Genomic DNA, 26,685 nt, shown 5'->3' with positions numbered 1-26,685 from the left:
GATAAAATATTCTTAGAGGTCATCTCCTTGCCTTCTCTTTGGTTTTAAGATGTTTGTTTTGTTTTGCTTTCTTTAGATTTTCTCCCACCGTGAAGGGAGAGTAGTGAGCTTTAGAGGTGATATCACTTGCCAGTATGGTATCTTTGGTGACTACTGAGCTCAATTTCAAATTTGGTTTGATTCCCGGTTACAATTCTCTTAGGAGGAGAGTGTGTTAACCAGATGGCACAAGCATAACTCTTTAATTTGGGGGTTATCATTGTCCCAGCATGGAAATTAATAGAATTGATAGTCTGATTTACATCTTGGCACCTTGTGAGTTCAGTGACTCCCAGAGCTGGGAAACTGGAAAGACTGGATAGCTGAAGAACAGTTTTCAATGAATTTTAATTGTTCCATGTTAATTTACTTATAGGGAGTATATAGGAGATACCTTCTGGGAAATAATGCATCTGAGGATAGCTTTCTGTTTGCCAGTATTGTGCAACCTCTGGCAGAAACTGGATTACAACTCTCAAAAAGGTAAACAAAATGGACTCCTTGGCTAACTCAATTGGAGCCTTTGTTAGGTATGTGAAGGTTATAAACTTTAGGGGAATAGGGATTGTTTTTATTGCTTACACCAGGACTGCAGCTGCCAATTGCAGTAGTCTTTTTTTGGTAAATCTCTTGTATGCCTGAAAATAAATTGACTTTAAATATAAAGAAAATATCCACATTCGTGATTAAAAGTTTTTTTTGCCAACTTGCGTGTATAAACTTTTAAGGATATAAATAAAACTCAAATGTTTCCTTCTAATATTTCAGTTACTTACATATAGCTGTTTAAAATTAGGTATTATATAAGATTATTTATTAAATTGAGAAATATTGCTCTCTCCCACCATCACATTTCATGAAATTTTATTCAGACATTTCATGAGCATCTTTGAAATCCATGTCTCCATCAGTGGAGCAGTTTTTGAAGCATCTAATGTACTTTGCCAATCACGTTCCCATCTAAGTGGTATGGTATATAGCTGAATGTGTGGATGATGCTGTCCTTGGAAATTCTGTGCAAGCCCCAACACCCAAGGCATAACATTAGGACAGTTGTGTTTTACAATTCATCTCATAGATGGGTATTTGTGATCTCCACAACACAGCAACCGACTATATTGCTCTTCGTAGTGATCTTTAAAGGTCTTGTTTATAATGACATCCAGCTGTTATATTTGTGAGGCATATACCAAGAGTAATTATTAAATTTATGTTCAATTTCTTTGCTTCCCTTTTTAGAGATTCTGACAGGTGACTTCAATAAAGATTCAAAACTACCATTGACTGAGGTCATGCCAGGCTTATATTTTCCTCAAATAGTGCTTTAAGCATTAAAGTTTAATGTTCAACATAAAGTGATTTTGCATTCCCCCCATAGTATAAAAGACTTAAAAAAATAAAAAATGGGGGCCGGCCTGGTGGCGCAGTGGTTAAGTGCGTATGTTCTGCTTCAGTTGCTGGGATCCCAGGCGGACATGGCACTGCTTGGCACACCATGCTGTGGTAGGTGTCCCACATATAAAGTAGAGGAAGATGGGCATGGATGTTAGCTCAGGGCCAGTCTTCCTCAGCAAAAAGAGGAGGATTGGCAGCAGTTAGCTCAGGGCTAATCTTCCTCAAAAAAAAAAATTAAAAATAAGGCAACTCCTTCTGAGGGATATTTTTGGGGAGCTGGGGAAGGCTTCAGATTATATTCAGAAATACATAATAATGATTTTGGACACCTTTGTAACTTTCTTTTTTGTAAAGAACTTTCAGTACTCCACTACCACAGACTGATGCTGCAGGACAGTTGTTTGGACAGACAAGGACAGGCCAGGAAGTTCTTACTAGGGTGAAGCATTTCATGAAACAGCACATTCTTCCAGCTGAAAAGGTAAGTATTATATAATCAAACAGACTGTATTTGTGCTCAGGGACCACTGATGAATTACTTCTGTTTCCTCTGCTCCTGGGAGAACCATGGTATCATATCTCTGAAGTCAGTCCTTACCTGGAGGCCCATCCTCACCTTAGCACTGAGACTTAACTACTGCAGAACTTGATTCTGAAAAGTTCCAAGGTTCTAAAATATGGCCAAGGGAATGCTACAGATAAATCTGTGGAATGAAAATTAAGTCAAATGGAATTAACTGTTTGTAAGGTTGAGATCCTAATTATATTCGAGTAAAACACTGCTTTCGGGGCCTTTTTTAAGGCAGTGACTTTCAGCTTTTGTGTATGTATGTGTGGACCCCTTTGAAAATTAAGAGAACTGTAGACTAAACAAGATGGACATATGCAGAAAATTTTGCATATCATTTCAAGCTGTTCACAGATACAACCACCTCTCTCCCTACAAGCTACTATTTTAGGGTCAAGTTTTGGTAAGCTTACTGTGGGTAGAGAAGTAACCTGGTACCTTGCTTCATTCAGTTAACAAATAATTATCGGGTATCTAATAATGGGCTAGGCACCTGGAAGCCAATGAAAGTAAAAGAAAGAACAAGACAGACAGAGCTTATGCTCTTACAGAGCTTACACTTCAGCACTAGAGACGTTAATAAGAAATGACAAATGCAGTAAAGAAAAGACAAAAGCTCTCCTGAAAATATATAAGGCATATGGGGCGGGATGTGAGTGTGGGTAGAACACTGGTGTAGAAATTGTAAGTGTTTGATTCTAGTCCATTCCTGCCACAAGTTTGGGGGTCTTGGGCAAATAACTTTCTCTCTCAGAGCCTCAGTTTCTTCATCTACAATGGGAATAGGTATGACTAGATAGACAATAAATCCCCGTTTAATTCTTCCGTGATTCTGAGAGGTCTAGAGCTAGACTGCAGAATCAAATAGGAAACTGAAAAAGACCAACTTCTTTCAACAAAAATGTTCAAAGTTGATATGTGTTTATAGGTGGTTGGTATTGTTGCTGGAATTACGTGAATAATTATATTTTTAGGAAAGATCTGACATGAAATGAACTTTGCTCACAGAGTAGGGTATAGTATTTTTAAAGAAATTGCTACTCAAATATGAGGAAGTGCTTTCTAAAACAATCACCTCTTATATGCGTTCAGTGATTAGGGTGTCACTTTGGAGACTTTCTGCTCTAGTTAGTATATATACAATTTTGAGTTTTAAAATTCTGAACTTTTGGGTATTAAAGAGAAAATGCAACACTTTTGGTTCAAGATGGCAGACTGAATTCAGCGTTTACCTCCCTTCCATCAAATAAAATCCCACTGAATTAACAACAAAGAATTTTTTTTAATGGAATAAATTGGTAAAAGCACAGAAACAGGAGGGGGACACGTCAGAGGACTAAAGGTTTTCATAAGAGAATGGAAATCGGGTTTGGAAAGCAGAATGGATCATACCAAAGAATAAACCTTAACAGAGGAAGCCACATCCCAAAAGAATTTTGAAATAAGAGAAGGTTGGAGAACAGGTGTTAAGCATTTTTTTCTACAATGTAGTCCCCTGTGATTGACTGGTATGGGGAGCAAGAATAAGAAGGGGAAAAGAAATCAAGATGTTTGATGGAAGAATTAACCTGTAGGTGGGTGCTTGGGTAGGTGTCTAACACTCCTGGGTAGCAGCGCTGTTTGCCCCAGACGGAAGGCTTCAAGAGTCTGTGAAAAAGCAAATGATCTGTTTCAAAGAAGCCAGGGCTTCAACATAAGGGTTAATGCTCTAGAGTCACGTCCTCCGTTTTTTGGCTTTTTTTTTCCTGGTGAGAAGTTTGGTGTAGACCCCAGCTTACCTATCAGCCTGCCTGCTTCCTACCTGTTCACCCTAAAATGAAGCCTATCTTTTGACATGCTAGTGCTTGCAACCAGCCCATTATTCAAAGAATAGGCCAGAATTGGCAGAGGAAACCAAGTGGCCTTGCTCTTTCATTCATAAATGTGAATGGCAATCAAGGGAAACATGCAGCAGGGAAGAGAAGTCTAACAGGATCCGAACCCTGGGCTGCCGAAGCAGAGCGTGTGGACTCAACCACTCGGCCATGGGGCCGGCCCCTACCAACATTTTAATAGTACCTATATTTAGCGAGTAAGACTTGTGATGACTTTTTCTTCATACTTTTACATATTTTTTGAATTTTCTATAATTGGAAAAAATAAGCTTTATTTAAACTATTCTAATGACCTTTTGAGACTCCTTGGATATCATACGGTGAGAACATGAGAACTCGTTATCTAGGAAAATGTTAAAAGACCATTGTTCCTGTTTAGAATGGATAAGGAGAACGAGCCCTAATGGCCTAGTGGTTAAAGTTCAGTGCGCTCCACTTCAGCGGCCCAGGTTTGGTTCCCAAGTGCAGACCTACAATGGCCCTGCTGTGGCAGCTCACATAGAAGAACTAGAAGAACTTACAACCAGAATATACAACTAGGTACTGGGGCTTCAGGGAGGAAAAAAAGAGAGAGAGAAAGATTGGCAACAGATGTTACTTCAGGGTGAATCTTTCACAGCAAAAAACCTCACCTTCTATATATTAAAGTTAGAAAAGAAAGAAAGAAAATGGATGAGTCCTAAAAATAGCATGTAAAACAGGAACTAGCAACATGACGTATTATCGAGAACACACTTTTAGCATGATAACATTAGTCATATTTTCCTACTGAATCTAACGATGTGCTAGGGAAGAACTGTTGCTGCTTTCTTTCTAACTTTCAAATAAACTTAAGTTTAAAGTGAAAAACATATTATGTTGCAAAATTATTTGTAGGCTCAGATTTAAGATTCTGAACCAACATACTCCAAAGCGATAGCTCAATCAGTGAATGAGGAAGTTAGATGTTAACTTTTGGGAGAACTGATCAGGCACCAAGCATACTTTCTGCTTTCTTCTTTCACCAATAAATTCTTTCATACTTTAAGAACTAAAGAAAGCTTCTTTGTAATGAGGTATTTTATTTCTTATTCCTACCATACCACAAATAGATTTTGCAAATCTCTAAATATATAGATGTTAGAACAGGAAGTATTAATTAATACACATTTTTAAATAGTTATATAAACACTGGCATAATTTAATTTCTCAGAACTGTAGTGTCATAGAGAGGTAGTCAGAGATGAGGAATTTGTAAATGTATATTACGTAATATATTTCTTATCTAACATAATAGCATTGACTATTTCCATGGAATAAACAACCCTAAACAGGAAATCTTCCAATGTAACCGACTTCTTGACAGAAATAACAAGTGCTATTCATCCTGGCGCCTTTGAAAGAGCCATCCTTTGTCTTCTTGAAGTTTTCACTAAATATAGCAGTACTCCAGCCTAGCCATACTCAATAAAAATAACATTTTAGTATATTACTTATATTACAATAAATTGGTGGAACAATTTTAGAAAAGAATTTTGTAATATGAAGATTTGACAATGTTCATAGCCTTTAATCCACTAATTCTACTAGCCTAAGTGTAGAAAAAAAAAAATAGGTACAGAGATATTATAATAGCAAAATATTGGAGAATGCTATTATAGTCCAATATTTTAGTTCATCTTGATTCTTTTACTTTCACAAATTAAAGATTATTGTTATTCTTTTGTGTAGCTAGTTTTTAATTTAGATTTACCCATGTATTTATCACTTTATTTACTATTCCTTCTTGCAACTCAGTTGTTTCTTCTAGGATCAAGTTACTTTAATGAGAACCTGCTAGTAAACTTTTCTTTCATCTTTCTTTTTTCCTTTCCCTTTTTTCTGCTTGGGAGAGGAAAGTAATGATTCATATTCATAGTCTCTCTCTCTGTTTTGTTCTTTCTAATGCCTTTATTTTGCCCTGATTCTTGAAAGATAATTTTATTGGATATAGAATTCTAGATTGACAGTTATTTTCTGTCAGCAATTGAAGATATTATCCTATTATTTCTGGCTTCATTTGTTGCCCTGGGAAGTCAGCTCTCAATCTTAATTATTTAATTATCAGTAATCTGTCTTTTTCCCCACCTCTTTCTCCTTTTAAGAGCTTTTTTCCCCTCTCTGATGTTCTGCAGTTTGTGCTCTGGTGTCATTGTGCTTTCTGATTTTGAGGATTGGTGTCTTTTTTCCATTTTGAAAATTTCTTAGATATAATTTCTTCCAATATTCCCTCTCTCCTTATTCTCTTTCTCTAGGGCTCCAGTTAGACTTATATGAGAACTTTTCTCTGTATCCATCATATCCCTTAATCACATATATTTTCCTCCTGTTGAATTTGTGTGCTTCCTTCAAGAAAGAAGTAATTTCTTCAGATCTTTCTTCCAACTTATTTTTTCTTCAGCTGTATCTAATTTACTTTTCAACCATCCATAGAGCAGTGGTTCACAAAATTTAGTATGTGTCAGAATTGCCTGGAGAGCTAGTAAAGAATAAAGAAGCCCTGGGCTCATTGAAGTAGGATAGGGACTGGGCCCTTGTAAAAATATTTACCAAGTTCCCCAAGTGATTCCAATACCCACCAAATTTTGAGAACCATTGCAATTGAGTTTTTAAGTTTAATTACTGTGGTTTTTCTTTTCCTCAAGTTTCATTCAGTTCTTTTTAAAACTTGTCTGGCCAATTTTGATAATTCTTTGTCATACTTTTAATTCTTTCCTTTATTCTTGAAATCTATTGGACACAAATATGTCCAGGGATCAGCCTGCATCCCCCAGACAAACTTGGCTCCAGTGTTTGCTCACATCTGAAGAGTCAAGCTTTTTTATTCCCAGCTTCTGAGGAATTTCCTTATTTTCCTTCCAGCACAGCTATGCATTACTAAATGTAGTTTTAAAATTATTTTTAATATTTTACTGACAGTTTTGGTTGTACTACCCTGGATGAGGTTTCTATGACCATCTAGTGTGCCATATTGCTGAAAATGAAACAGTCAAATCTTGGTATAAGATTTTGGAAGTCTATTGTCTAATATCGAGGTAGTGTAATTTTATGAGCAGCAAACCTCTAGAATTTTTTATACTTCTCTTTCTGGTTTTAGAAAGAAATATTACTGATTTAATAGCAGCTGAAAAAGCTTCTTCACCTAAATATGTTTACTTTGGATATTAGCAGTTTATGGCATTATTTATTTTGTATTAATTTTAGCTAATGAACTTTTTTCTTTTTATTACTTTAAGGAGGTAATTGAATTCTTTGTTCAAAATAAAAATTCAGTGGACGAGTGGAAGAAGCCTTTAGTGATTGATAAACTCAAGGTAAGAAAAATAAGAAAACCTTTAACATTGGAAAATTTATAGGCAGGTGTTTTTTGAGACCTTAGTTTGTTGCTGTTGTTATATTTGTAGAGGTTAATTATATCAATAATAACCCTTTAAAAATAAAGTTAAAAATAGAATCTGTAATATACAAATTAGGTTCCATAGTGTTTTGTATATGGTGTAGTGATGAAGACAGCCTCTTATGGCTGTTCAAAGAAAAAAATACGATCAACATTACTCACTGCCATCTGTCACTTAATTGAGACTGAAGTCGAGCCAGGGCATTTGTCCCTCATGGGCTTAATCCAAATTCTGTGTTTTCAAATCCTAACAGCCACACATGTTAGAAATTGAAATGCACAAAATAATATATTTGGCATAATTATACTCAAATGTGGGGGATTTTGTAATAGCTCTGATTCAATAAGAAGTACTCAAGTAAGCAAATTTAGTTTTTCAGCCAAATTAAGAAGCTTGGAGGAAAAGTCATTTCTCTAACAGTTACGAAACTGTTGATTTATAATGAATTAATAACTACTTGGTTTTGCACACTGTAGGATACAATGAAATAAATAACTTAATAAGTGTTTTTAAATTTCAAAAAGTGTAAATACCAGTATCTTTTAAAAATAAACTATTTTAGGTCATGGTAAATTATGATCACTGTGGCATATTCGTCACTTTGACAGGAAATGGCCAAAGCAGAAGGCCTCTGGAACTTGTTTTTGCCAGCTGTAAGCGGTCTCAGCCAGGTGGACTATGCCTTGATTGCTGAAGAAACAGGAAAATGCTTTTTTGCTCCAGATGTGTTTAACTGCCAAGCACCAGGTTACTACATTATTTAGAAACAGAACTTTCTTAGATATTTTGAGCAGTTTAAAATTTCTCTATGTTATGACAAGGAAGTTTTTCTACACAGTGTCATTGATTTATAAATTTGTCTGTAATTTTACTTTTTTTACTTTGATTTAAATATAAAACAGTGGGTCTAAAGTTGTCATTGTATTATTCTTTGTTAAGCATCATTACATTAAGAGTATTAGTGAATAGAACTTGGCACCAGAGGGATTGGCAATACAAGGATCCCAGTTTCCTAGTTGGGTATTGGATACTTCCGTGGTTAGTTAAGATGGATAGAGAATTCCAAACCTTTTGGTTAGGCTCACTGTCTCTCCATTTACTCACCAATTACTTATTGATTACCTACTATGTGCCAAGCACTGTTTTAGGACCTTGGAATTTATCAAGAAATAAAATATGCAAAGATTCATTCTAATGGAGGGAGACAAAAGTAAACAATAAATATAATAAATAAGTAAATTATGTAGTAAGTTTAAAGATGCAAAGTGCTTTGAGAAAAAAAACCCCAGCAGGGTAGAGGAGCTCTGGAATGCTGAGGGGCAGGGAATGTGGATTACAATTTAGAATGGAATGTTGGGAACAGGCCTTCTGAGAAAATGACATTCGATAAAGACGTAAAGAAGGTGAGAGCGTTACCCATGCTGATGTCTGGGGTAAGAGTCTTCGTAGCAGAGGGGAGAGAAAATACGAAGGCCCTAAGGCAAGAATGTGATTGGGGTATTCCTGAAATAGCCGAGGAGGCCAGTGTGGCTGGGAGAATAGTAGGAGAAGATATCAGAGAGGAAAGGGCCTTACATGTTGGGCCTTGTAGGGCAGGTAAGGGCTTCTACCTTCAGTGAAATGGGAAGCCATTGGGAATTTGAGCAGAGGAGTGACTAGATGCAACTTCAGTTTTAAAAGGATCACTTTGGCTGCTGTGTTGAGAATTAACAAAAGGAGGAAAGCAGGGAGTCTGCTGGAATAATCTTGGTGAGAGACGATGGTGACTTTTTCTAGGGTAGTAGCAGTAGAAAGAGTGAGAAGCGGAAAGATTCCAGATATATTATGAAGGCAGAGCCAAGATTTCCTGACTGGATATGGGGTATCATTAGGGGTGTCAAGGATGCCTCAAAGGACTTTGGGATGAAAAATTGGAAGGATAAGGGAAGGAGGTCAACTATTCTTTAAAAAGATAATATGGAAAGGGTAAACCTGGAATGTGGTCATAGGTCTCTTCAAGCCTGGATTTGCAGAACCACCTGAGGAAACTTAATAAAAATCCAGATCATAGGCTCCCTCCCTGGAGATTCTGATTCAGTATGTCGATGAAAAAAATCCATAACCAATCTATAAATGAAAATTTGGGAGAGTTTATTCTGAGCTGAAATCTGAGGACCATGGCCCAGGGCCTTTCTTCCCAAAGGAAGAAAGTGCACCGAAGAAGTGGGGTGCACAGAGTGGTTATATACCCCCAAACAGGATGTTTCACAAATGATTGAAATGTCCCTTTTACAATAGTTGGGAGACTGCTCTGTTGGCACAGTGATTGATGGAAACAGCAGGTAGGTCTGCTGTCTCGGTGAACACAGCAGGGTGGCAGTTCTGCTGTCTTGAGCTGGGTGGTCACAGGTGAGCTGGGTGGTCAAAGGTGAGCACAGCAATCAGTTCCTAGCCTAAGGAAAGATGCTTATCCTTAAGGAAATGCCAATGTGGGGGGAAGTTGCACCTTTATCTTAAGGCTATTTTTTCTTACCATAGGAAATGTTTTAAAGCAGATATACAATGCGTGCTCAACGGCCACAGTCAGGCCTGTTTGGAAAAAACTGTCAGGCCGAATTAGGTTTACACCAAATGGCTTCCTCATATACTCCAATATATCCTATTGCTTGCCATTTTCAATTTGTCAAGTAGGTCTAGGGTAGACCCTGGGAATGTCTTTTGTGCTTGTTTTTTTCCAAGTTACTCTCCTTATTCTGATGCTGCCAGTTAAGGGCTAGCATTTGATTTGTAGTCGAAGGATGATGGTACGATATCCTCTAATGTCCCTGCATGAGTTAGGCCTCGGCATTGCCTTTTGTGCTTATTGTATGGCCCTGGTGCTAAAGCTCTCCCAAAAAGAGTGAAGGAAGCAAGGAACTGCCAAAAAGAGGTATATTGGATGTCTGAGAGAAAACATAATCTGGTTGTGCAGCAAAGTGTTTCCACAATGGACTTTGACTCTCATTTCTTTGGAACTATTAATATAGATCATAAACCTCTGATGGTGGTTGAACTTGTTCTTGATGTAGTTTTCCCTCTTCAAAACACTGATGTATCAATTTACCACTCTGCTACATTTGAGCCCAACAATGAGGCTATTGTAAAAGTGAACTCTATTCCCTGTTTCTAAAGATTTCGTTGTGTGAAGCTATTGCATCATGCTACATAGGTAGCATAATTTTGTGAAAAGAGAACTGCTAGTCTTTTAAAACTTTTTTTATTGGTACCTATAGTAAGAAATATATTTTATACTGTATTGTGACCCACTATGTAGCATATGTAGTTGTATGTTTGTGTTCATGGATAATGGATAGATGGATGGATGGAGAGGCAGAGAGAGACTTACATATTGCTGAAAAGAGGCTTCGTGAAACAATAGTTTCCCTTACTACATGCAGCGCGTTCAGGTATTTTCCAGAGTCCAATCTACTGTATTCAATTTTGATCTATTTCATTTTTTAGAGAATGCTAGCCATGTTCCATTAAATTGATTTCATGACATACTAATGGGTCATATGAAAAATAATGTTATAGAAGACATCCTTTGCAGACGCAGCTCTGCCACTATTTCTCCATTTGACCTATGAACTCACTTTTCACTAGATGGTCATGGACTTTTCGCTGGTATTAAAATTTCACGAGTCTATCAGTTGTACTATCTCAAAAAGATCACCAAACTGCTGAAATTTTAAAATTGGCCAGGGAAATACATTTTCATTGACCAAAGTATGATAAGCAACTCTCCTCAGCAAACAAGATGGGTAAAACTGTAAGTAAAAAACTAGGCATTTTCTCTTTGTAGAGGAGATATCTTCATGACGGCGTTGGGGCGTTGTGTTTGGAGCATTTTCAAGACAGATAAAGAAGGGAATGTCACTGATGCCTGCCAAACACTTAGGGAGGTTTCTTAAGTATAAAAGATGAATTTCTGCTCAAGCTAACCAAATTATTTCCCAAAGAGTTATAAAAGCTTATGGGAAACATATGTAGTCTTCCAGTTTGTCTTTTGTTTTGTTTTTTTGCCCTTCAGTAAGTCAGGCAATATTGTATGTTGGAATGTTGAAAACAGCAATTTTAATTCTAAAGCTATTACTGGAAAATTTGGAGGCTGTTGGCTGATTTTGGAGAAAAATTTTTTTGATTGAAGTAATTTGTCTGGGCTTTTTTTCCCCAACTCGTAAATGATAGCTTCGTTTTGCCAGCTTCTCAGAATAAACTGGTAATTTTTGGAAAGTTTTTCTTCAATATTTACCTCATGTGAACTATAACAAGAAACAGGGAATTTAAAACAAGCAAAAAAAAAATAAAGTTCATTAATTATAACTCAGGTTTCATTTTCTCCGTCAGTCAAAAAGAATTTTAAGCTTGTGTTTAATCTCCTAGGAATTTTGTGCATTTTTGAACATAGTACAAACATATTTTGAGAGACTTGACTTAGACTTAACACAATTTTCATAGGCATTTCAGTGACAATCCTTAAAGAGGTAGTATTGAAAAATTCTTCCCCCAAATCTTCTAAGTAATCATTATTCAAGGGAAAGATTTTAGATAGTATTTTTAGAAATTTGATAGGAATGAAAATCAGAGAGAGGCGTCTGGAGCATTTTGTTCCACAGCAGACATGAAGCTTTTTTTTTTTTTGAGGAAGATTAGCCCTGAGCTAACATCTGCCACCAATCCGCCTCTTCTGAGCTAACATCCATGCCCGTCTTCCTCCACTTTATATGTGGGACTCTTGCTACAGTATGGCATGCCAAGTGGTGCATAGGTCTGCACCCAGGATCCCGGACTGAACCAGTAAACCCCGGCTGCCCAAGTGGAACGTGCGAACTTAACCATTGTGCAGCTGGGCCGGCCCCATGAAGCATCCTTTTTTACTTGAGAGTGATAGATACTACAGTGTAGCGTGTTCTGAACAATGCCCTCTGAGGACTGGAGAGAGTCTTTGAAGTTATCTGCTGTCATTTCCATCCAGGGCAGGGATTCTGTGCTCAGCATCCTTCAGATATGACCTAGATGGTATGGTACCTTGTCTAGATGGTATGAGGTGCACAAAAGTAAGAGCAATGTTAGAAGTAAACAGACAATGATTACTCTGTGAGTTCAGAGGAGGGAGATATTTCTGACTGGATAATTGGAGAGTCTTTACAATGGAGGGGACTCAGAAGCAGAAATTGACTTAGGAAGGACCGGTAGAATTTCACTTGAGAGAAGGCCTGGCCCAAGCAAACGTGTGGAAGTTGGAAAGCACAGAGTGTGTTTGAGGAAAAAGAGTCTCAAGGTGGAGTCTCAGTAGAATACATAATGTTGATTGCTCTCCAGGAGCACTGCAGTCACTCCTAGCAGAGCATATTTGCAAGACGGCAGGCAAAGCTTAGGCCGGTAAATTGTTTTCCTCAGTCCTAATCGAGTTAGAGCTCATAAGAGCCATGCTTCATTGGGATGAAGTGGACAAGCATCTGGGATTCCAACAAGTTGAATAAATGTGCAGCAAATGCCGTGTACTGGTGACTAATTATGGCATACCTTTATTGTGAATTATATTTACTATTATGTTTCAAAATATTTTTGCTAGCAAACGTTTGCTTTAAAAAGATGCATATCTGTATTATCTACATAAAGTTTAGATTTCATACTAGTAAATTTTTAAACGCAAAACAAATGCTTTTTCTTATTATGTATAGACACAGGGAACATGGAGGTGCTCCACCTGTATGGAAGTGAAAAGCAGAAGCAGCAGTGGCTTGAGCCTCTTCTTCAAGGGAGCATTGCCTCCTGCTTCTGTATGACAGGTAAAAGCACATCACTGTCCTCCCCCTGTACAGTCAGTCATCCCGGGGTAAAAATGGGTGAGCTGAAGAATTGTGGGTTATGGCTCTGTGTTCCATGCTCATGGCCAGAAATGTGGATGTGTTTGTTTTGAACCCAGTTTTAAATTTTGGCATTTTTAAATGTGCAGAATAAAATTGTCCTCCGCTTTGGGAGGACACCAGGTGATGTTTTCTGGTAGCCTGCTTTAGGCGTTAGCAGCAAAGTAAGCTTAGTTTCATAATCTTTTAACTTGCATTTCTAAAATTGTCATCTATGGATATTTAAGATCTTTTTTGCCCTTATGTGTGAAATATTCATCTTTGTGGTAATTTTATATTGATACCTACAAAATACTTAGCTCTGCCATAAACCCAGAAGAATAGAACTTTCACCAATGCTAGTCATACAGCTCAAATAATAATCATGTAGGGAAATGAAACCAGGAGCATGTTAATAAAAATGGGTTTGGTACCATTTGTACATAGGAAACAGTGATTATGAATTCTTCAGAGGACAAAGTCATCATTTTATAATTGAGTTTAGAATTAAGCTAAATTTCATCTGGCCATAATTTTGGCCAGGTTTTATGTTCTTCTATAACATTGAATACCTTTATAAGAGCAAAACTGACCTCCATTTAAATCAGTATGAGGCATTTATTGAACACCTGCAGTATGGTGTGTTGTCTACAAAGCACTAATTGGAGGTTACAAAATAAGTGGAGTACACAGCTCCCTTTCTAAAGGACCGGATCTGTAGTTTTAGAAATAGAACACGTGAAATATCTGAAGGACTGATTTGAAAGAGCAGCATGTTAACAAGTACAGATTACTATCATTGAGAACTAGCCTGTAAGTTCTGAAATGCCATGCAATAAGGCAGTCGTGTCAGGGCATCCCACAGAAAACGTTCTGAAGATGTTAACCATTGAGCAGGCTCTATAAATGCAAAACAAACAAATTGGTGAAAGCATTCCTGAGAGAATTTGCAAGGCACACTTAGAAATTGTTTAAGATAGTAAACTATATGGTGGGAAAATCTAGCTTGCAAATACTTAGTACAGCTTTCCATTGTGGGAGGTAAAAAACAATATTTTTAATCTACTTTTGATGATTGGAGAGAGTGAGTTGTATCCTAAGTCATATGTCAATGAGGAAGCCAAGAAAACAATACAGATTGCTGAGCCCCAGTGCTCTAAATACTTCATTTATTCATTCTTCCAATGCACATTACTAACTGTCTACTATGTGTAGATTATGGGAGAACCAGGGTGGAAGGGGAGAAGGATAGGAAGACGAAAAAACAAACATGCCTGTGTCCTCAAAGAGTTCACATTTCCTTATCTAAGTCTCTTTTGTAAACTGATGGTATCTGCCTGCCTGTAAATTCAGCCTCTGCTTATTCATAGAGCCGGATGTAGCTTCAAGTGATGCCACAAATATTGAATGTAGCATCCAACGAGATGGGGACAGCTATGTAATTAATGGCAAGAAATGGTGGAGCAGTGGTGAGTATTCAGATTGACCCTTTCTGTCAGATGCTGTGCTAGAATAATATGATACAGTTATTAGTGAAATGATCACAGTTCTTTAAATTCTGCTTTGAAAGCATTTTCAAATTTAGAAATAGTTGATAAAAAGAAAAATAATTTTAAAATAACATATCTTGATTAGGTGATGTTTATTTGAAGAGTAGAAAACATCTTTCTTTTTTTTTTTACATTTTGTGAGAGATACAATTCACGTTAGTGCACACTATTTTTGACCACCGTAATTTCTATCAAAATTAAATTTTAATAGGGGCATATTGCATAGCTTATAATAATTTATATATGATTGTTTTTAAAGAGATAAGCTGTACATGTTACCAAAAATAATTTACTGTAGTACATATTTTCATTGCTTAAAAATATAAGTATTTAAGTGACAAAAAGAGTCTTTATACATAGGAAAATATATTGTTTGTCAACCTTCAGTAACAGACTCACAGAAATGAATAAACCCTTTAGGAAGTTATAAAAACTGGAACCTAGATAAATATAATTTTCTGAGGATTGCTTCTAGAGTATACATGATAAATGTAACAGGGTAAGTAGTTTGTTACTAAGGAAAGTTGCCATGATGGAACAAATTAGGTGTTTAGAAACTTACCAGGAATGTACTAAAAGGGCCAGAAAAGCTTTCTTGTGTATTTACTTGATTGTTAATTGCTATTCTTTCTGGAGTTTTATGAAATCACTTACAAATTAAGAAAGGGGGAAAAAACCCGATAGATTGAATTTTGCTGCATAGTTCTTAAAGCACTAAAAATTATGTAAGGATATTGTTTTTTATAATTTAAAACAATTATAAATGCCCCTTAATATAAGCTTCTTTATTAATCTTTTTTAGATGACCTAACTTATAGTGTTTTTATTATTTATGCCTGTGACTACTATTTTCCGTATTGTTAATTTTAATTTTCATGTTTTGTGCATTTATGATTTTGTTTCTTCTTCTTGGATTCTTTCCTTCCTCCTTCCTCACCTTAACCTCTTCTTTGTTATAAGCTGCCACCACCGTGTTTGAGATTTGAGTTTCAGAATAATGCAGATGTTTTATCTGAGGGAGAAGATCATTCATGTGTATTGAAGCGAGAGATAGAGCAGTTTTATATTTATATGCTGAAAGTACTGGTTGGCTCTGTGGGATCTTCAGAATCGAAAGGAATCTCCTCCACATTTTGTCTTTGTCTTCTCCAGGACCCATATTTCTTGGCAACTTTCATAATGTAGTTTTTAAAAGAGGCTCCCATAAAAACATACAGGATTGGGTTGAGGCAGCTGTGGAAGAGTGCAATGCTCTCTGTGACTTGGATGGCAACATCCATGCGTTTGCTCATGTCGCAGTCGGTGATCAGGGAGTAGATGATGTCTATGGCTTGGCAGAACTTGACAATGTTATAAGGCAGCTGAGTGACAATGAAAACTATAACCACTGTGAGCAGAACTTTGAGGGGTCGAGATTTTTTAATGTTTGGCGTCTTGATAAGTGTCCTTGCTGTGAGAAAGTAGCACACTCCCATTATAAGAAAGGGTATTACAAATCCAATGCAGATTTCCAGCATTTGAATCGATGCTTTCATTGATGTTCCTAGGTGGTATGGAAAGATGGGAATGCACCTAGCTTTGTGATTTACTGTATAAAAAACCAGCTGAGGTATACTTAGCAAGATGGCAGCCATCCAGACACAGAAACAGATGAGCCGGCATGGTTTTCCCACTCCTGATGGACTTGGGGCTTTAGTTACTGCCCAATATCTGTCTATGCTGATACAAGCCAGAAACTGCATTCCAGAAACAAAGTTGACTGTGTACAAGGCTGAAGTGACTTTGCACATGATTTTCCCTAAAACCCACCCATGAACTGCATTAACTGCCCAGAAAGGCAGAGTGAATAGAAGGAGTAAATCTGCCACAGCCAGATTCAAGATGTATACATCTGTTTTGGTTCTTTGCTTCTTGTAATAGGCATAAATCGCCACTACTGTGGAATTGCCTGCAAGTCCAATGATGAAAGCTACTGAGAAGAAGGCAGGCAGGAAAACTTTTGCAAATTTTCTGACCTCTTCTTTTATACAGATCACTTCATACTGACTGTAGTCGTGAGTGTTGTTCATTTCATTTTCCTCATAATAGTAGTCTGTTGACTGGTTGTGTTCCAAAGCCATGCCTCCTATCTAAATGGCAAGAAGAATATAGGATATTCATTTTAATATTGCTTAAAAGGAAACAGTTTTTAGCTTGCATATGTTTTGTTCTTTTACTAGAGAATAGATTGTTGCCATAAAATACATGAGCCTGAATCTGCCACTCTTTGAAACTCTAATGGAAGCCACACTGGAGTATGTCCCCAAGATCAGTTCTTCGTCCTTTGTTTTAACAAGTCTGTGTGCAGGAGCTGGGATTTACATGGGGAAGATAAAAACAATACACTGGGGAATTTACTGAATCATTTAACTCCAAATAAAAGGAAAGACTTTTATGTAAAATTAGTCTTTAAAATATGAAAATTTAGTCAGATTTCAACTAAAAGGAATAAAAAATGTTATAATTTTTACATATAGAACTTTGTGATTCTTATGCAGTACAGTCATGCATCACTTAACAACAGGGATGTGTTCTGAGAAAAGTGTTGTGAGGTGATTTCGTTACTGTGTGATCATAGAGTGCACTTACACAAACCTGGATGGTATAACCTACTACACACCTAGGCTGTATGGTACTCATTTTATGGGACCACTGTTGTGTATGTGGTCCATTGTTGACCAAAATGTTGTCATGTGGTGCATGACTGTATATCAACAATAAAGAAAACATTAAAATAAATTACTTTGGGGCCAGCCCCATGGCCAAATGGTTAGGTTTGCGTGCTCTGCTTCAGCGGCCTTGGGTTCTCTGGTCCGGATCCTGGGTGCAGACCTAGCACCGCTCATCAAGCCAAGCTGAGGTGGTGTCCTACGTAGCAGAACTAGAAGAACCCACAACTACAATATACAACTATGTACTAGGGTGGCTTTGGGGAGAAGAAAATAAAAGGACTGGCAACAGCTGTTAGCTTAGCACAAATCTTAAAAAAAATTAAATGTTATTTTATTTATTTAAATAAATTCATGTAAATAAAATAATTTATTTTATTTTTATGTTATTTATTTATAATTTTTTAAAACAAGTTAAATAAATTATCTCAGCATTTATACTTAATTCATTAGTTGGCTTTTATAAAACAAAGTCTCCTCTAGTTAGTTTCCCTCCAAAACCTGTCACTACATCCTCATTGTATACTCCTCTTCGGTAGCAGCCATTCCACTAGTCACCTAAGCCTTAAGCCTCCACCATCCTTGACTTCTCTCTTACCTTCATCCTTGATTTCCTGTCAGCCCCTAAATTCTGATTTTACCTTCCAAATACATTTCAAATCTCTCTCTTCCTTTTAATCTGTGCTCTTTGACACATCCACACAATTCGACCATAATTCTTTCTTACCTGGCCTACAAAAATATCTTCCTAACTGGTATCCTACTGTTCTTATTTCTCCTTACCACCTCCTTGTCAAAAACATTTTTCTTACTGCCACCAGAGTACTATATCTCTAATGTGCCAGTCTGTCACTTTCCTGCTTAGCTCCTTAACCGAAAGACACAAATCTCTTCACCTGAAAGATACAATCCAAGCTTCTTAGCATGGTACCCAAGCCTCCCTCCATAATGTGGTCCTACCCAGGGTTCCTGCTATCTCTCTCCACCATGCTTCCCGCACCATAAGCAGTAACCGTGCTGTAATCGATTTGCCAGCAGTTTGCTGGCACACACATGCTGCAGCACGTCTCTGTCATTACTCATTCTGTTCCTTTAATATTCTATTTCCTGCCCTTCCCTTGAAGGGCCAGTTCCTACTCACTTAACTTGGATGTTGTCTCCCCAGAAGACTTCTTGATTCAGTAGTTATTATCTACCTACCTCGCAGACAACTGACCTCATCCTATGGAAGAGATGTGCTTCCAAGACTACCTTTTCCCTCTACATTCTAAGTTCCCTAAGAGTATGACCTTTTGGATTTATGTTTGTAGTTAATATCTTCTAGAGTACCTGGCACACACTGGCTGCTCAGTAAATATTTGTCAAGCTAAAGGTTGTACTGGCAGGTATAAAGCTCTTAGTCTAGAATGGATAGCTGGTATACCAGGAATCTCTGTCTCATTGTTACGTTATTTTACTGTATTGGCTATTAACACTGTGTAGTATTAAGATAAGTTTGCACAGAATTCACAAGTGTTAAAATGTATCTAATAAGGACTTTCAATGTTTTTCTTGTAGTGCTGAGTTTTGTTTTCCTTTGTCCTTAGCCTTTCTGTCTCCCTTTGGTTATTTTTGTCCTTGGAAGAATCTCAAATATTCTTACAGGATCATTAATAAAAATATTATTTTCAAAACAGTGTGCCAACTTATGGTACACTTTCAAAAGAATATTCTTACACCTGCTAACCCTTTTTGGATGAGTAAAGCAAAGTAAAGAAGGCCCCTTGAGGAAAGATTCCACATAGAATAACTGCTTTCATTATGTAAAAACCAGGTGCCGACAATTTAAAATGACTATTTTTATCCTTAAATTTATTTGAAAAGTTCCAATCTGAAAGACTAATCTGGTCTTCATTTTCTTATGCATTAATTATTAACACAATATGAACTTTGTTCTTTCTTCTCTTTCATCACAGAAATCTTGAACCTGATGATAAGGGATAATATAGCCAAATAATATAAGATAGTAAGGCAGGGTATTTTTAAATAAGAATTAGTCTTACTAAAAATGGGAGTAAATAGGAATAGGAATGGAAATCATTTTCAGAAATGATCTTTCTGGCAGATACATAGAAAGACATTTAAATACCTTTATAATTACGAGAACAAAAAAAATTGTGTTTTTGTAAAACAAAGCAGAAAAAAATGGTAGAGCAAAACCTATTTTCTCGTTAACAAAGTATTATAGGTAAGTAATGATATTAAAATAATACTGTCTTGCTATATTCAGATTTTTGTTTTAAGGTTATAGTGTATGGCTCTTTCAAATACCTCTTTTTTACACATGTAAACATTTAGACTTTAAAGCATATACAAAGTCTTTAGCCTTTAAAAAAAAAAGTCATATTCAAGTCACAATGAGAAAAGAAAGAAAAAACCAACCTGTTTCAGTGAGCAGAGAGGAGCAGTCTTGAGTGCAGAGAGTAAATCAAGTGACCTCTCTAACTCGGGCTACTTTTGTTTTCGTTTTTCACCCCGCCTTTGTCTTGCATCCAAGAGGGCTTTCCCGAAATTTAACCTCATGAGCTCTTGATTTTATGCATTACCATCCTGTGAAGTCAAATCTGGGTTCTTAAGTGTCCTAGGATACAAACTTGAAAGAATTCCATCTTGTTTCAAAACTACAGACCTTACAAAGTTTCCACTTAGCCGAAGGCAACAAGAAAGTGCCTGCAGCTAAGGCACTGAGTACCTAACCAAAACAACTCACCCTAGGGCACCAAGGCAGCCAGCAAGCACTTGTAGGCAGCATCGAGAGAAGTACTCTCTGAAGTTGTCTTGTCTAAAGAAGAAAAAAGTAATAATTTTAACTCAGAAAATTATCTTTTTAAACACTAAATTATCAAAGACTACATTCTGAGTAATCATTAGGCATTTATAGTGGAACTGAATACTTTTTATGCCACATCACTTAATATTTTACATATTAGACTCCTCTTGGCTTCACTGTATTCCTCTATCCTTGACCCTAGAGTATGCCTTTCCCCATGACTTTAAATTCTCTTGCCTTCTTGTAAACTTTTTCTTCAAAGACCAGCATATAAACCTTCAAAATCCTTCTGTCTGGAGATGTTATTTTTCTCACACTTCCAAATAAATGAAAGTTAGAGAAAGGAGAGAAATTTATGCAGATTTAGCCTTTGTGGTCCGTTTAAACTTGACTCTCCTTGTATTTGCATAACAGTTCCTTTGTTTACTTTCTCATGCGAGGCTAGGCTCAGTCTCCACCTGCACAAGTTATTTCAGGCTCATGCCATTTTTTCTCCAAGCAATTGATGTAACTTTCTTGTTGATTAACAGAAAGGAGGCTCTAGGCCACTGGGGACTTCATCTTCCTTTGTCTTCCCACAGTGTGTGTCTGAGGGTACAGCCAGCTTCTCCTAGTTATCCATCAGTCTCTGAGGAAGAGTTTTTGCATGCAGCTAAACCACTCACCAAGAAAAAAGTGCCTGATTTGTGGTGTTTTCCATTTTCCATGGGGTAAATACTCCCATCAATTTTAGCCTACAAATGTGAAGTCATGAAGGCAGAGTTGCTAAGAGATGAGCATAATCAGCTCTTGAGTGGGCTCTACCACACTTAGTCCAAAAAAGGCATCTCTTCTCCTTACTGTGGATGATCATTTCTGTGATCTCTTGCTCCCTTCTGCAGGACACAGCCCTTAATGTTATCCCTGCCCTGGCTAGGCTGTCTGGTCTTTCCCCTTCTCTTCCCTCTTGTTCTTGATCTTATGTGTATTGGTGCAGGAGGAAGTAAACAAGCAAACCCTCCGCTAAATTCTTAGAGTGGCCTGTAAGATCCCACAAGATCTGTCTCCATCCCTCATTGCCTCTCTGACCTGATTTTGAACTGCCTGCTCCATTGCTTGCTTGTTCTGCCACACCGAGCTCCTTGCTATTTTGAAATGTACCAGGCACATTCCTTCTTAGGGCTTTTGTACTGGCTCTTCTATCTGCCTAGAATGTGTTTCCTCCTAATATTTGCAAGGCTCAACTCCCTCATCTCTTTCAAGTCTTTATCTAGTCACTACTTCCTCACTGAAGCAATCTCTGACTACCCTATTTAAAATACCCCTCACCTGCCTGTACTCCCAATCCACCTTACCCATAGCACTTATCATGTGCAAATGCACCATATCATTTATATTTGCTGTCTATTATCTCTTGCCCTGTGTTAGAATCTAAGCTCATCAGAGCAAGGACTTTTGTTTGCTTTGTTCACTGATCAATCAATTGATCTATCATAGATATATATATCATTCTATATGTATTTTATTCCATATATATGTATATATCATATATAACATATATATGAGCAAAATGTCATTATGTGGCGCATGACTATATTTAAAAGTATCTATCCCTTTTCTTTGTTCCCCCCTCACAACCACATGCTTTCTTGTAAATAGCTTTCCCTTCTTGTAAGTCAGTTATAATGCTATAATCTTTACATCTTTTGAATTTGCACACCATTTTTGCTAATTCAAACCATACCCAGCCCTTGGGGCAGAAAAGACCTCAGGATCAAGCTTCTTCTGGTAGTATATAGGGAGTCACACTTGTGTATGAAACATGGTGAAACTACCTAATTGTCTGGCTTTTTCCTATATTTTCCTGTTCTCCACACAGAACTACAAGAGGTGGTGTTAATAGCCGAGACTTGACAAAACATGAAAGGCAGTCATATAACTTGGAGGCTAGGAAAAGGCATCACTTATATTAGGCAACTTTTCAAAGTGCTTACTTGATGTTTCTTTTAGTGCCTTTTGGTGCGGGCGGGGGGCCTTCCCTTCGATGTTTTCTCTTATCCCTAAGAACAGAGTCTTTATGATTCCAACTGACTACTCACCATAAATTGTCTCTCACCCTTACCTGCCCTAATATAGCAATATCCCTTGTTCCTGAAGAATCTCTCTCTCCACACCCATTTTCATCCTTCCTCTTGTAGCCCCATTTTGCTCATTAATAGATATTTGGAAAGTAATCTGACTAAACTATATACTACATTATCACGGAAAATACCATTGATATTGAGATATGTATTGAGCATTACTTAGATAATCTTATGATTTCTCTTTAGTGTCCATATTGCGTGTTGAATTCATATTATGTATGAGTTTTTTACTTAGCATTTTTGCTTAAGCATTTTTATGTTATTCTAAACTCACCATAAATGGCATTTTTAGTAGCTAAATAATATTTTATTATATGGATTACCATAATTTGCCTTACCATTCAACTGTTGTAGGACTTTTAGAATGTTCCCAGTGTTTTGCTATTACAAGTGATGTTGTATCTTTGTAGATATTGTGGGAAACTGCACTTAATCTAATCTTACTGAGGAGTATTGAAGAATGTGATTAACCATGTATAACTTATTCCTTTTTTTCTTACACAAAAGATAGCATTCTCACTATTCACACTGTAGAATAATCTTAAAGTTCTTTTAGATAAGTGTGTAGAAAGCTTCCTTATTCTTTTTAGAAGGGTTCCATTATATGGACATACCACAGTATATGTAAATAGTCTCCTATTGATGGATATTGGTTTATGCCCAATTACTTACAAATACAAACAATAATACTGCAATGCATAATCTTGTACATGTGTCATTTCCTTCAGGAACAGCTGTATCTGTAGGATAAATCCCAGAATTGGATAAGTGGATCAATGGGTAAATGAATCTGTAATTTTGATGGATATTGCCAAAGTGTACTCCACAGGGCTAGTATTACTCTGTACTGTCACCAATAATGTATGGACGTGTCTATTTCCCTAGAATGTTGCCAATAGAATGTCTTATTTCACTACCCCTTTGCTTTCTGAATGACTTATAACAGATTCAGTACCTCCCCTTTCCTTTCCAGCTATATGAAATATTTTCCCTAAATTGTTTTTTCACTTTTTACTTTTGTTTTTTAATGTACAGTAGTTTTATACAGATAAACCAATTGATCTTTTTCTTTTGATTTCATTTATCATTTTTAAGTTTAAAATTTCTTTCCCATCTAGAGATTTCAAAAATGCTATTTTTCATCTAGTTTTTTATGGCTTGATTATTTAAGTTTTCAAAAAATTTTCAGCTCTCATCTATTTGGACTTGATTTTGATCCAACCATATTCTGTAACAATGTCAGCAGTAGTAGTAGCATGTAACACTTATTGAATACTTATTAGATATAAATCCTCCTAGAGGTGAAGTAAGTGAATTTCAAAGGGTTTCCCCCAATAAAAATAACACATAGGATCCAGTGTCAAGACAGTGGTATAGGAAGACTCTGAACTCACCATCGCCCATGGACACAACAAATTTACAACTACTCTTGGAACAATTACTCCTGAGAAAGAACTGAAAACTGAATAAAAAGAACCCTCATAACAAAGGACACTGCTGACTGAGGTGGAAGAGGCAGAAACTCCTTCCTAGAAAGAAAAATGCCACCTTCAAGCCATGGTACTTCACTGCCAGCTGAGAGCAATCTTAAGGTATGAAGCTTTTCCTGGAGGAGCAGGGGATCTGAGTGGAGGAGCTGTCCCACAATAAGCAGCTTTTGGACTCAGCACAACCAAGACAAGTGTCATAATATCTGGCTTTGCTGCCTACTAACAGCAACGGGGAATACCCTCAGAAAAGCTATCAGACATAAGGCAAAAAAAAAAAAAACACAAAAAACCCTGCTCTTAAAGGGCCCATACACAAACCCACCCATTTGGGAAAGCAACCTAAAATCACCAGAAAGTAAGGTGTACAGTCCTTTGGTGAAAAGAGACTCACTTGGTAGGCTCTCAGTGAGAGATGAGACCTCCCTAGGGACTGAGACATTGGTGGCAGCCATTATTGTGACCTAGTACAGGCATGCTGACACGGATGCTGGCAGACACCATTAGAGTTCTTCCCCTGGTGTTTCAGCCCAGGGGACTGCCCCACACTTCCAAGCTCAGCCAGGGCAGGCAGCCCACCCTAGGGACTGGCCCCACCCAACAGCAAGCCCTCAGGAAACTTCTGGGCGCACATAGGTGCCTGCATAGGTGTCTGGAACCTTTGCAGCCAGGCGAGTGGGTCTGCCTCTGTGGGGCAGGGTTTGCATGAGGTGCAGGCCTGTGTTAGTAGAGTGTGGGGGGCCTCTGCAGTGGGGCGAGTGTGTCTGCTTCAGTGGGTCAGGGTGTGTGCACTGTTGACAGGGTGTGTGGCCTGCAGGTGGTGGGGCTTACAGCTGCAGCAGACTTGTGCTTCTCAAACAGCCATGTAGGGGATCAGCCCCACCTTCCAAAGTCTATGCCTGGGGCTGGCTCTACTCAGCTGCACTCCTGAGAGAGCTGACAACAGCCTTACAAGTCAGAGGCCTGGAGCAATTGTAAGCCCCTGAGCCTAACTAGCCACCCTGGGAGCATACTCACTTAACAGAAAAACTGCAACTGGAATACTAGACCTCAGAGCCAACTGTGCTAGGGCTCCCCACACCTGATAGAGTGGCTGAAGGGATAATAGCAACCACACGCAGCTGAGCATTACCACCAATTGGCCAAGGGGACAGCCTAGCCTCTCTGGGCATCTGCAGCAAGAGCAACCCTGCCACAACAGAAGGACACATGTAGCCCACACAGGGGACACTCCTAGAATATTTGGAACTGGTGGTGAGAGGGAAGCACACTGCTGGGCTTCATAAGGCATCTCTTACATAAGGCCACCTCTCCAAGATTGGGAGACGTAGCTGATCTACCTAATACATAGATATAAGCACAGAAAAAGAGGCAAAATGAGGAGACAAAGGAATATGTTCCAAATAAGTGAGCAGGACAAATCTTCAGAAAAATAGCTAAACAGGGGCCAGCCCTGTGGCCAAATGGTTGGGTTCATGCACTCTGCTTCAGTGGCCTGGGGTTTTGCTGGTTCAGATCCCAGGCATGGACATGACACCACTCATTGGGCCATGCTGAGGTGGTGTCCCACATAGCACAACCAGACGTACTCACAACTAGAATATACAACTATGTACTGGGAGGCTTTGGGGAGAAGAAAAAACAAGAGAAGACTGGCAACAGATGTTAGCTCAGGTGCCAATGTTTAAAAAAAAAGAAAAAGAACTAAACAGAGCTAAATGTTCTATCTGATAAAGAGTGCAAATTGATAGTCATAAGGATGTTCACTGATCTTGGGGGGAGAATGGATGAATTCCATGAGAACTTCAACAAAGAATAGGAAATATAAAAAAAGAACCAATCAGGGACTGGCCCTGTGGACAAGTGGTTAAGTTCGTGCACTCCGCTTCGGCAGCCCAGGGTTTTGCTTGTTCGGATCCTGGGCATGGACATGGCACCGCTCATCAGGCCACGCTGAGGCGGCATCCCACATGCCACAGCTAGAAGGATCCACAACTAAAATATACAACTATGTACTGGGGGGATTTGGGGGGAAAAAACAGAAAGAAAAAAAGAAAAGAAAAGAAGATTGGCAACAGTTGTTAGCTCTGGTGCCGTTCTTAAAAAAAAAAAAAAAAGAACCAATCATAAATGAAGACTACAATACTGGAAATGCAACATTCACTAGAGGGACTCAGTAGCAAGTAGATGATACAGAAGAATGGATCAGCGAGCTGGGCAAAAGACTGGAGGAAATCACCCAAGATGAACAAATAAAAGAAAAAAGAATTAAAAAGAATGAGGACAGTCTAAGGGATCTCTAGGACAATATCAAGCACACTAACATCCATTTTATAGGTGTCCCAGAAGGAGAAGAGAGAGACAAAGGGGCAGAGAATCTACTTGAAGAAATAATAGCTGAAAACTTTCCTAACCTAAGGAAGGAAACAGACATCCAGTTACAGGAAGCAGAGAGAGTATCAAACAAAGTAAACCCAAAGAGGCCCACACCAAGAAACATTACAATTAAAATGTCAAGAATTAAAGATAAAGAGAGAATCCTAAAATAGCTGCAAGAGAAAGGCAACAAGTTACATACAAAGGAAATCCCATAAGGCTATCAGCTGACTTCTCAGCAGAAACCTTACAGGCTAGAAGGCAGTGGCACAATATACTGAAAGTGCTGAAAGGAAAAAGCCTACAGCCAAGAATACTCTACCTGGCAAGGCTGTCATTCAGAATGGAAGCAGAGATAAAGAATTACTCAGACAAGCAAAAACTAAAGGGGTTTATCACCAAGAAATCAGCCTTACAAGAAATGCTAAAGGGACTTATTTAAGTGGAAAAGAAAAGATCACAAGTTGGAATAA

General features: G+C 37.8%; 2 protein-coding genes across 5 annotated transcripts in view; one reads left to right on the top strand and one right to left on the bottom strand.

Moving 5' to 3' along the window:
- Positions 1 to 26,685, bottom strand: part of ACKR4 (atypical chemokine receptor 4) — a 92,918-nt gene that overhangs the window by 24,603 nt on the left and 41,630 nt on the right. For 2 of the 3 annotated variants that reach the window (XM_070238157.1, XM_070238156.1), the window contains exon 1: positions 19,839 to 19,955. Coding sequence is in view for 1 of the 3 variants with exons in the window: in XM_023620941.2 (XP_023476709.1) it covers positions 15,777 to 16,829 (1,053 nt within the window). In the remaining 2 variants the exon portion in view is untranslated. Of the gene's footprint in view, positions 1 to 14,306; positions 16,839 to 19,838; positions 20,007 to 20,166; positions 20,239 to 26,685 lie in introns of those variants that run through there. The other variant, XM_023620941.2, reaches the window with a different exon arrangement.
- ACAD11 (acyl-CoA dehydrogenase family member 11) overlaps positions 1 to 26,685 on the top strand; it is an 84,312-nt gene that overhangs the window by 31,938 nt on the left and 25,689 nt on the right. For both annotated transcript variants that reach the window (XM_014731869.3, XM_003363160.5), the window contains exons 8-13: positions 416 to 522; positions 1,789 to 1,915; positions 7,131 to 7,208; positions 7,901 to 8,039; positions 12,995 to 13,102; positions 14,530 to 14,628. In XM_014731869.3, the coding sequence (XP_014587355.2) occupies positions 416 to 522; positions 1,789 to 1,915; positions 7,131 to 7,208; positions 7,901 to 8,039; positions 12,995 to 13,102; positions 14,530 to 14,628 (658 nt within the window). The remainder of the gene's footprint in view (positions 1 to 415; positions 523 to 1,788; positions 1,916 to 7,130; positions 7,209 to 7,900; positions 8,040 to 12,994; positions 13,103 to 14,529; positions 14,629 to 26,685) is intronic.

Source organism: Equus caballus, chromosome 16 (assembly GCF_041296265.1).
Source record: "Equus caballus isolate H_3958 breed thoroughbred chromosome 16, TB-T2T, whole genome shotgun sequence".
Classification (NCBI taxonomy): Eukaryota; Metazoa; Chordata; class Mammalia; order Perissodactyla; family Equidae; genus Equus; species Equus caballus.
Note: the sequence above shows the minus strand (reverse complement) of the source record. Positions and strands in the feature narration are given on the sequence as shown.